The sequence below is a fragment of the Cyprinodon tularosa genome, unplaced genomic scaffold (assembly GCF_016077235.1).
Source record: "Cyprinodon tularosa strain WSP-4 unplaced genomic scaffold, ASM1607723v1 ctg47, whole genome shotgun sequence".
Taxonomy (NCBI): Eukaryota; Metazoa; Chordata; class Actinopteri; order Cyprinodontiformes; family Cyprinodontidae; genus Cyprinodon; species Cyprinodon tularosa.
The window spans coordinates 774777-784295 of record NW_024039196.1 but is presented as its reverse complement, the minus strand read 5'-3'; the positions used below and the strand labels follow the sequence as shown (position 1 = coordinate 784295).

The window sequence follows — 9519 nt, the reverse complement described above, 5'->3', positions numbered from 1 at the left end:
ATAATCTGGGGGCGGGGGGACCCCGGAAGTAATTCGTTTCTATTTCCGGTGGTTACGGTGTAAAAATGTCTCCCCCCTTGTTCAACTTTGTCGACGTTAAAGAGAAATTTACGGTAGGAAACTATTATTTTATATAACTGTCACAAAGAGATTAATTTAATTGAACGTTTTTTGTTTATCTATCTGTGAAGACGAGGCTTTGAGTCTTCAGGGTTACAGTTAGTTTGTGATATCTTACGGTAGCAGTTAGCCTTTGAAGCTAAGCTAAAGTTAGCTTCGTTTAAATCCGTTTTTTGATTAATATTGTTATGTCTCGTTAATGTGCAGGCTGCTGCCAGACAGGCACTCTGTGGGAAAACCTGCAAACATTTAATCACTGTGTTCAACCAGATCTCTGGAAAGTAAGTTATCCAATATTTATATTCTTATTGTTGATGGGTTTTGTTTTAGCTTTATTTATTTGTAGTTGCAGAACGAATTTTCTGCTGTATGTTGAAATTAGCAACACATTAACTATTTTATCAGGTTAATATAACCTAATTACATTCACCAATTCAATATCCTTTGCCCTCGGTGACCTGTTATGTTGTTAATTGTATACAAGCATCATTTGGAATAAATTATATTCCAATAATTTAGGATAGTGGATAAACTGCTAAAATCTCAGGCTTCAGATTTCTCAGTAAGAGAGGTTAAAAGTAAAATTTAATAGAGATACATAAAGTTATTGGATCCATTTTAAATATATATTTTTTTTCTAAAACAGTGAATTCCATTTATCCCCTTGCTGCAGTGAAGAAAAACCTAAATATTGCATCATTTGGATAAAGGGGGGGGAAAAAAGAGGGCAAAGTGAAAAACCCCACAAGCTATTCAAGTTGTATTTGTTGTTTCAGTGAGACAGAAAAGAAGACCACACTTGACCAGGCCCTCCGGGGTGCTCTTGGTGATCAGATTGTAAGGCATTTAGTTTTTCATTTATCCATTGACTGAATTGACAAGATCCCCCAAACCTTTAATGATCGTTTTTTTTGGTCTGCATTTTAGGTTGAGCAGAAAACGAGCTGTGACGAATACTTGTCTCTCATCTACCTGAGTATTGATGCTGTTACTGAGGGTATGATTTTATTAGTATTTAAGCTAATTTTCATAAGTGTTTTTTTTTTTTTTTTACTGTGTTTGAAATATATACTTAGGAAGATTCTGTCAATGTTAGTTTCAATTCTTAAGACAAACTTCCACGCAGTGTCCGCACAGCCTGATTATCCTCAACACATACCTAGAAAGCTTGTACCTACACAGTTCAGTAAGAAAACCCATGGTGGACGAACAACAGCTCCTTACATCGAGGGTATATAGTTGTAAAAGAAAACATCTTAGAATTTGACTATAAATACGCATTGTGGACATCATCTGTGTTTTCTACTAATACATGTGATGTTTTAAGCCTGCACTCCATTACATACACACAGACCTAGTCAGCGTCAAGCACTTCTCGGCCTTTAGTCTTTTGCTTTCCTCTGCGTTTCGTACAGGAATCTGCTCCGCCACAACCCCTTTTGTCCTGCTGGGAGATGTGCTGGACTGCCTTCCTCTTGACATGTGTGACAAAATATTTTGTTTTGTTGAGGAAAATGTCTCTACCTGGAAATCGGTAACAAAATGCCATTTTTCTTTATTCAAGCTGTGAAAATATTTGCATCTTTGTCTAAACGGTTTGCCTGCTTTTGTTGTGTCACCATTTTTCAGAGCTCCTTTTACAGCGCGGGAAAGAATTACCTGTTGAGAATGTGTAACGGTAAATATTTAATCTCCTCCATAAAGATTTTTATACCCAGAACAATCAAGTTGTCAATGTTTCTTCTTTATTTTATTTTGTCTGTGTAGATCTTCTGAGGAGGCTGTCCAAATCCCAGAACACAGTGTTCTGTGGACGAATCCAGCTTTTCCTGGCACGACTCTTCCCTCTGTCTGAAAAGTCAGGTAAATTGAACTGTTTTTTTTTTTTTATGTTTTGTATATAATGATTTCAAATGACAAAAACATCCTTGAAAGTTGTCTGTGTTTTGATGCAGGTCTGAATCTTCAGAGCCAGTTTAATCTGGACAATGTAACAGTGTTCAACAAGAATGAGCAGGACAGCACTCTTGGCCAAAAGGTACATGTTGACTCTTGATAATGATTTTATAATGATTTTATTGCAGCTTTTATTTTCATACTTCCTATCTTTACAGCAAACGGATGAAAAGGAGGACAGCATGGAGGTGGAGGAAGGGGAAATGGGGGAGGATGATGCACCTGCCCCCTGGTGGGTGAAAACTTTTTTCCCTAAGCTTGGTTTATACTTATCATTCAAACTTACAACCTATTTTTTTCCTGGGCAAGTGCATTAAAATCTATTCCTTTTTTTCTTTTTTTTCTCAGTTCAATCCCAATTGATTATAACCTATACAGAAAATTCTGGACGTTGCAAGACTACTTTAGGAATCCGCTGCAGTGCTATGATAAATTCTCATGGATGACATTCCTGAAGGTAAACCATTTCAGCATGAAAGCAGAAGAAAATTGTTTCTTACTATCAGATCAGAGCAAATATAAAAGTAAAGGATTAAATAATTAACTTTGTAAAGTACTTCTTGTTACATATGATTGAATGAAAATATCCCAGAGAATAGGATCTGATTAAATTATGACCAGCCTGCTGTCATTCTTCTCAGTATTCAGATGAGACCCTTGCAGTTTTCAAAAGCTTCAAGCTGGATGACATGCAGGCATCTAAGAGGAAGATGAAGGACCTCAGAGCATCTGATGGGGAGCATGTTTACTTTGCTAAGTTCCTTACAAGTGAGAAGGTTCGTAGCTCATTCTCCATACCATTGATAAAAAGGTTGCACTAATGTGTTTTTTTGTTTTCCAATTACATTTATCTACTAAAAGGTCTATGCTTGACTGTTTTCTTCCTTCTCTCTTTGTAGCTAATGGACCTGCAGCTTAGCGACAGCAACTTCAGGCGGCATATACTGCTGCAATACTTGATCCTCTTCCAGTATCTGAAGGGCCAGGTTAAGTTTAAAAGGTGATATGTGTGTTTATGTTCCTTTTAAGCTCCGAGGGCCAAAAAAGCATCAATGTTTGAATATTCATGGTTTTATTCCTGCCTGTCGTGATGCAGCTCCAGCTGTGTTCTGAATGATGACCAGAGTGCTTGGATTGAGGAGACAACTAAGCTAGTTTATCAGGTTTGTCTATATTTCATTAAACATTTTCAGCTCCAGATTTATTTGGAGTTTTTTTTACATTTAAGATCAATAAAGTTCTATTATTATTATTATAGATAATAATAATAAGGATAATTATAGATATTGGCTAAACTTTAGCCAATCCGGAAGTTTATCTGCAGCCGCCATGATAAATGCTTTCAGAATAGTGCTGCCAGTAAGGAAGGAGGTAGGAAGAGGAAGCAGGATGCTTCAGATCATCCTTGAAGCATCCTTGAGCATAGGGTTCTCAAGATTTTTCATTCAGGTGATTAGGAAGGAATCCAGAAATCCTTCACATTAGAGGATGTATTTTTAAAGCCCTCCATCACGTAATGACATCCAGAAGGTTTCACAGCAGGCTGCGCTTCTTTACTACTCACAACAGAGTTCTTACTGTTATCCCTACTAAAGGTGAAGAAATAGAACCTAGGAAGTACAATTTGCTGCAATTGGACTGAGTTACAGTTCTTATTGCAGGAACCAATGAATAAAGGGGGACCCATAACGTGTTGGACATGCAACGGTTAACATGGGTACCTCCTCTAGATTGAGTCCTGCAGATAGTTCAGCTGCATGCAGCAGCTCTTTTTTTATTCTTTTGCTTTAGATCTTTTGATGATTTGCCAGGGACGTCAAAAGAGGAGCCTCCTTTCTTTACTTCCTAACCTCTGACAGGGTATGGACCGCCGACTCTGCTCCCACGTTGACTAAACCCTCCTGACTTGTGGTCTGTCCACAGAGATCCTGCTCCTGATGCTAGTTGTTGAGTAAACTCATGTAATAAGTGTGAACCCATGGCTTTTTTTACTTTAACAGGAATCGAAACAGATTGCAAAGATGATAACAGTTTATAAAATAAGTGACCCATTAGGTATTCTCTCTCTCTGCTTTGCCTGATGTACAAAAAAAAAACATTCTAATAAAGTCTGAATAATAATGTGGCCTTGAAGAGTCAGGTTACAGTGCATATTTGACCTTAGTATCTAGTAAAATAGATGTATTTTCATTCTTCAGATGTTATTAGTACCTAGATGGATAAGGTTTGTTCTGCTCTTCTAGCTGCTGAGAGAAACGCCTCCTGATGGAGATAAGTTTGCCACCATGGTGGAGGTGAGCCACACTTGCAGAAATATTTCAATGACCCCTCAGTTTTCAGTTTTTTTTTTTTCCGTACTTCAGGTATTGTCACATTATTAAACTGTCATCTTTGGCAGCATATCCTGAACACTGAGGAAAACTGGAACGCTTGGAAGAACGAGGGCTGCCCAAGTTTTGTGAAAGAAAGGTAAAGAGAGGAATTTCGCCAACTTACAGTGGTAGATGATAACTATTTAAATCAACATACCTTTGTGCCTATTTGTTTTTACAGGAGGTCAAAATAAAAAGTGGTTATGTGTTTTTTTTTTTCTTCTTCTCTTGAACAGATCAGTTGATGACAAACCCAAAAGACCCACCAGGAAAAGACAAGCGCCGGAGGATTTCCTTGGAAAAGGGCCAGACCGCAAGATTTTCATGGGAAAGTACGTCACCTGAACAGGAGGGGAGAGCGCTAGAGACTGACATTTTTTCGGGAATCCCACGGGTCACGGGATTCCCGTGGGATGGGAGTCAGTATGAGTAACGATCACGTGATTGGGACGGTACAGGATTAAACATTAACGGGAGCAGACGGGAGCGGGAGCAAACCAATAGTGACTAAAAAAAAAACTAGGATAGATGCCAAAAATAAAATGAAATAGAAAGAAAAAAAAAATCCAGTACTGGCGCCGCCATTTTGTAGTTTTTTTCCTTGAAGCCTACGGTACACTATAATGCGAGTCAAAAAAACTACACGACCCAAAAACCAACAGTGTTTCCGCTCTGAGTTTTTCACCCGCGCTCAAAAACAACAATGGAAGGACCAACAGTTAGTGGTGAACTCGACTCGAATGGGAGTGGTTCAGGAGCGGGAGTCATTCTGAATGAGAGCGGGATTGTAGTGGGAGTAATTTCACCAGGAGTGGGACGGGACAGGATTTAGATTTCTACACTGGCCCGGGATCGGGACGGGACACAATTTTTTTCTGTGGGAGTGGGACGGGACAGGAGTGAAAATCCACTCCCGTGTCAGTCTCTAGAGAGCACTGCTGCTGAAAAGGAAATTGTATTAAGCGATGAAGTCGCTAGTAACCTGTCAGATTACTGATCAGCTAAAAGGGCTCAGGGTGACTCCCGTCACGTTTAATGATTTATGAACATTCACAGGGTTCTTACAGGTCCTTAAAATCTTTAGGGGGAAAAAATAAATTTTAAACATGCAGCACCTGCTGTTACCTTATCTTTATTTTTAAGTCCTGTGCAGCCCACAGATCATAAAGCTTCACTTTAATCAGACATCTAATATTTCCATTTCCTTTTTTCCATTATTATAATGGTTTGGATTCAAACTTCAAATGCTGTAATGCTGGGCTGCAACTGATGACTATTTTTGCAAATCCATTAATCTGTCGATAATTTTTTTCAGTTAATCAATAATCAGATAGTCAAAAGTTCCTTAAAGAAGATTTTTTCCAAAGTTAAATCAGGTGAACGTTTCTACTCGAGGAGTTCTGGATAGAGTATATTGACAGACGAAGAAGTTATTTTATTTTAAATGCGAAATATTTTTGGGGGGTTTTTTTGTACAATTTCGGTATAATTGCTGCTGTTAGTGGGTTGGTCTGTCAGCAAAAGGCACGTTTCAGAGTCTCTATACTCCAGTTAACGGTTAGTCGATTACTAAATTAGTTGACAGTTATTTCAATAATCGATTAATCACAATTAATCAGATTAATGGTTTCAGCCCTACTCTAATTAGTTATGGATTGTGTAGGATTAGTTATTAGTAATCAGTTATGATTTTTTAAATGCTCTCATAATTAATTAATGGAAATTAGAGCCCCATGCCCCGTTACATTTTAAATGTATCTTCTGACAGATTCAGCATTAAATTATCAGGAAGCTACCAAATGATTTTAGATTAGACCTACAGCAGGATGTAGGACTTCTTTTTTAAATTTTAACCCCTTCTCTTTGGTGTTTTCTTAGCGATGAGTTGACTCGACTGTGGAACCTGAACCACGACAACATGGAGGCCTGCAAATCTGAAAGCAGGTATTCTGGACTTTATGACTTCATATCCTACAACCACAATCTTCAATGTAGTGTAATTGGCCTTTTCTGCTGTGATAACGCTTACGCTAACCCAGTGTAGGTTAATGGCTTTAGAAGTCACTTACTGGTAAAAAAAAAAAAAAAAAAAAAAACATTTCAAACAGTTGTGAGAAGAAATCTATTCATTAACGAAACCAAGAGTGCAGTTTGCACCCAGCCTTATTTGGGCACAGCAAGCATAGATTCACATAAAACACCAGGAACATACTTTGAAGTTTGTAGTTGTGACCTGAAAAAGTTTTGCGTAAACAAATACTTCTGCAAGGTGATGATTATATTTGGTGTTTGTTTTCCCAGAGAGTTTATGCCATCACTGGACGAGTTCTTTGCTGAAGCCATCGAGCAGGCTGATCCAGTCAACATGATAGAGGAAGAATACAAGTCAGTTGACACCTTTTAATACTTTTAACAGCAACATGTGAAAGCCCATCTATCCAATCCAATCCGCCTGCTCTGCTCCGTGGACGTTTTCTTTCTCACAATGCTCATTTTTCCCAGGGTTGTGCGTAACCCAAACTACGGTTGGCGAGCTTTGAGGCTGCTGTCCAGGAGGAGTCCACACTTCTTTCAGCCAACTAACCAGAAGTTTAAAAGCCTGGCAGACTACCTAGACAGCATGGTCAGCAAACTGGCCAAAGAGCTGCCGGTGAGGCTAGAATCCTGTTTTAGAAACGTCAAACAAAATGAGGCAAATGTTAAAAACTAGTATTTTGGTTTGTTTTGTTTCCATGTTTTGCAAACATGCAGAAGGATATCCCTTCAGAAGAAATAAAGACCGGAGAAGAGGATGATGACGATAATGGAGACAATCTTCTTAAAGAAAGCAATGATAGTAAGTTTGACCATTTCTTGCTTCATTGTTTAAGTAAGCCAAGACAAGTCAGCCCATTTTTTTTTCTTCTTTTTTACACTAAAGCCGGGCATACACTGTGCAATATTCAATCCTTGCATGCAGCTACAGCTCAAACTGTACGACGAAACCGCAGGGTTTAAAAGTTCACAGCTCACGATGCATGTTCTCACACGGTGCGGCTCGACACACTGTTGCAGTCTTACGACGGCTATCTGAATTTCAAACATGTTTGATTTTCTCCCTACCTTATGATTCCTGGTCGTGAGAGCCTAGTTGCCCCTCGTTACCGCCTGTATGCAACACAATACACAACAAGGCTGTAACCCGGCTCGATAGAAAAAAATTCTTGCACGACTGGAGAATTGGCCCCAAAAAGGGCAAAAATTCTTCCAGTGTAAGCTGGATCAGCTGGCTTTAGGAGTGAGGTTGCTGTTTATTTTTGAGGTTTTTAACACATACAGTTGTGCTTTGAAGTTTACATAGCTTTTCATTAAAGACAAAAGAATCAGTTGTCGGTAAAATAAACTCAAATTGACAATATTAATAAATAGAATAATTTTAAAAATGTAAAAGATGGATATAGACCAAGATATGGACATATATTAAAATAACTAGCCTGAACTCAATTTTATTGAGCAACACTTTGAGTCAGTCGCTGAAATCAGGTGTTTTCTGTAATTTTTAGGAAATGTTCAGAGTTTTATATTTTGAAATATCTCTTTAAACTGAAACTCAAAACTTGTATTTTATTTACTAAATTCTCATTTATTTTTATTAATTCCTTTCAGTTTTGCTAGTGTGAATTAATCATTTTCTGCAATGGGAGTGTATGTTAACTTTCAAACACAACTGTAAGAATAAAGGTTATAATCATTACCTGGTTTATTGTTAAACTTTAGTGCTTGGTTTGTGTCTAGAATATTGATTGTTTTAAGTCAAGTGTTCTCTCCAGGCGCTTCAAAATAATTTAAAATACCCAAGAGGGATTTCTTTTTCTGAACAAATATCTACAAAAAATGCCAACATGTTGAGCTTATAGCCTATTGAAACCTCCAATTGAGTTTTATAGAAAATCAAGGGTTTATAGCAAAAGATGAATTATGACTTAGAATAGGTAAAAGCCCTGTGTCCTTTGAGAACTGATCTTGTGTGAATATGTTTTAATTGCTGACTCCACCTTTCTAGTCCATCTGAATTTCTCCAAAGGTCTTGAATAAATTTTGCCTCATAAATTTTCTCAATACATTTGTCATCCTATTATATATGAAGCTTTATTTATCCCAATTCTCCATCAACATGCTTTGCTGAAGCAGTTTCAACAATTCTCATGTGGTGGATGTCAGTAACAGTAGTTAACCCTATAATGCCAAATGTATCGTATTTGATACATACGGTTTCTGAAATGTTTTGCATCTGACACCTTTTGCATAATTTAATGGTAAAAACTTTGCTCAAAATCTTATTGTACACAATCAGATATACCTGATAACAGCCAGTAGAAGACTACACAAAAAATTATCTTGACTTATCACATAGTAATAAATTATATCAAAAATTTATTTTTGTTTTTTCTTTTTACATATTTTGTTAAAAGGGCAAATAAGGAATTCAAACCAAAAAAAGTCATTTTCTGTTTTGTTTTATTCTTGGATCGGGCTTTAAAGGGTTAATTCAGCATCAATATACAGTATGTGTCTAAACTGGGAAACCAATCTGTTTTAAAATCAACAAGTTAGTGAAAAAAAACGCTTAAATGATCTAATTTATATTTCACACATCCTATTCAGCATGATACAATTTCAAGTTGTTTTTCTTTTAAAGGTCCGAGCATCCAAAGTAAGACTGTAACGGGCCAGCAGATGGACGAACTTGCAGTCAAACTGGGAGCTAAGTGGAAGACGCTGGCTTCTCATTTGGATATGAAGGCAGCAGAGATGCGGGAAATCGAGACGGACAGTGAAGACGTGGAGATGCAGGCCAAGCTGCTGTTGGTCGCCTGGCAGGACAGGGAGGGACAACAGGCTACAGTGGAGAACCTGGTGACGGCTCTTAATGCCTCAGGTTTCTCCCAGATTGCAGACAGTCTCAGTGAATCGTAAAATATGTTTAATCTCTAACATTACGGCAGAGCAACTTCTGTTTTTCGTATGTGCTATAGTTTCAAAACTTTTCACTGTAGAAATTTAATAAACTCTTTTTCAAAATGTTTGTCTC

The 9519-nt window shown here is 37.7% G+C and overlaps 1 protein-coding gene across 1 annotated transcript; it reads left to right on the top strand.

Annotated features, from left to right (window-relative positions):
- thoc1 (THO complex 1) lies at positions 1–9509 on the top strand. Its single transcript, XM_038301579.1, has 21 exons — positions 1–113; positions 328–401; positions 897–957; positions 1048–1117; positions 1536–1654; positions 1750–1798; positions 1888–1983; positions 2076–2158; positions 2235–2308; positions 2425–2533; positions 2718–2852; positions 2976–3076; positions 3173–3239; positions 4320–4370; positions 4475–4545; positions 4685–4780; positions 6327–6392; positions 6750–6833; positions 6951–7098; positions 7200–7284; positions 9127–9509. Exons 1-21 carry the CDS (start codon positions 66–68, stop codon positions 9402–9404), a joined length of 1965 nt encoding a protein of 654 aa, XP_038157507.1. The 5' UTR covers positions 1–65; the 3' UTR covers positions 9405–9509.
- Positions 9510–9519: the final 10 nt, after the last annotated feature.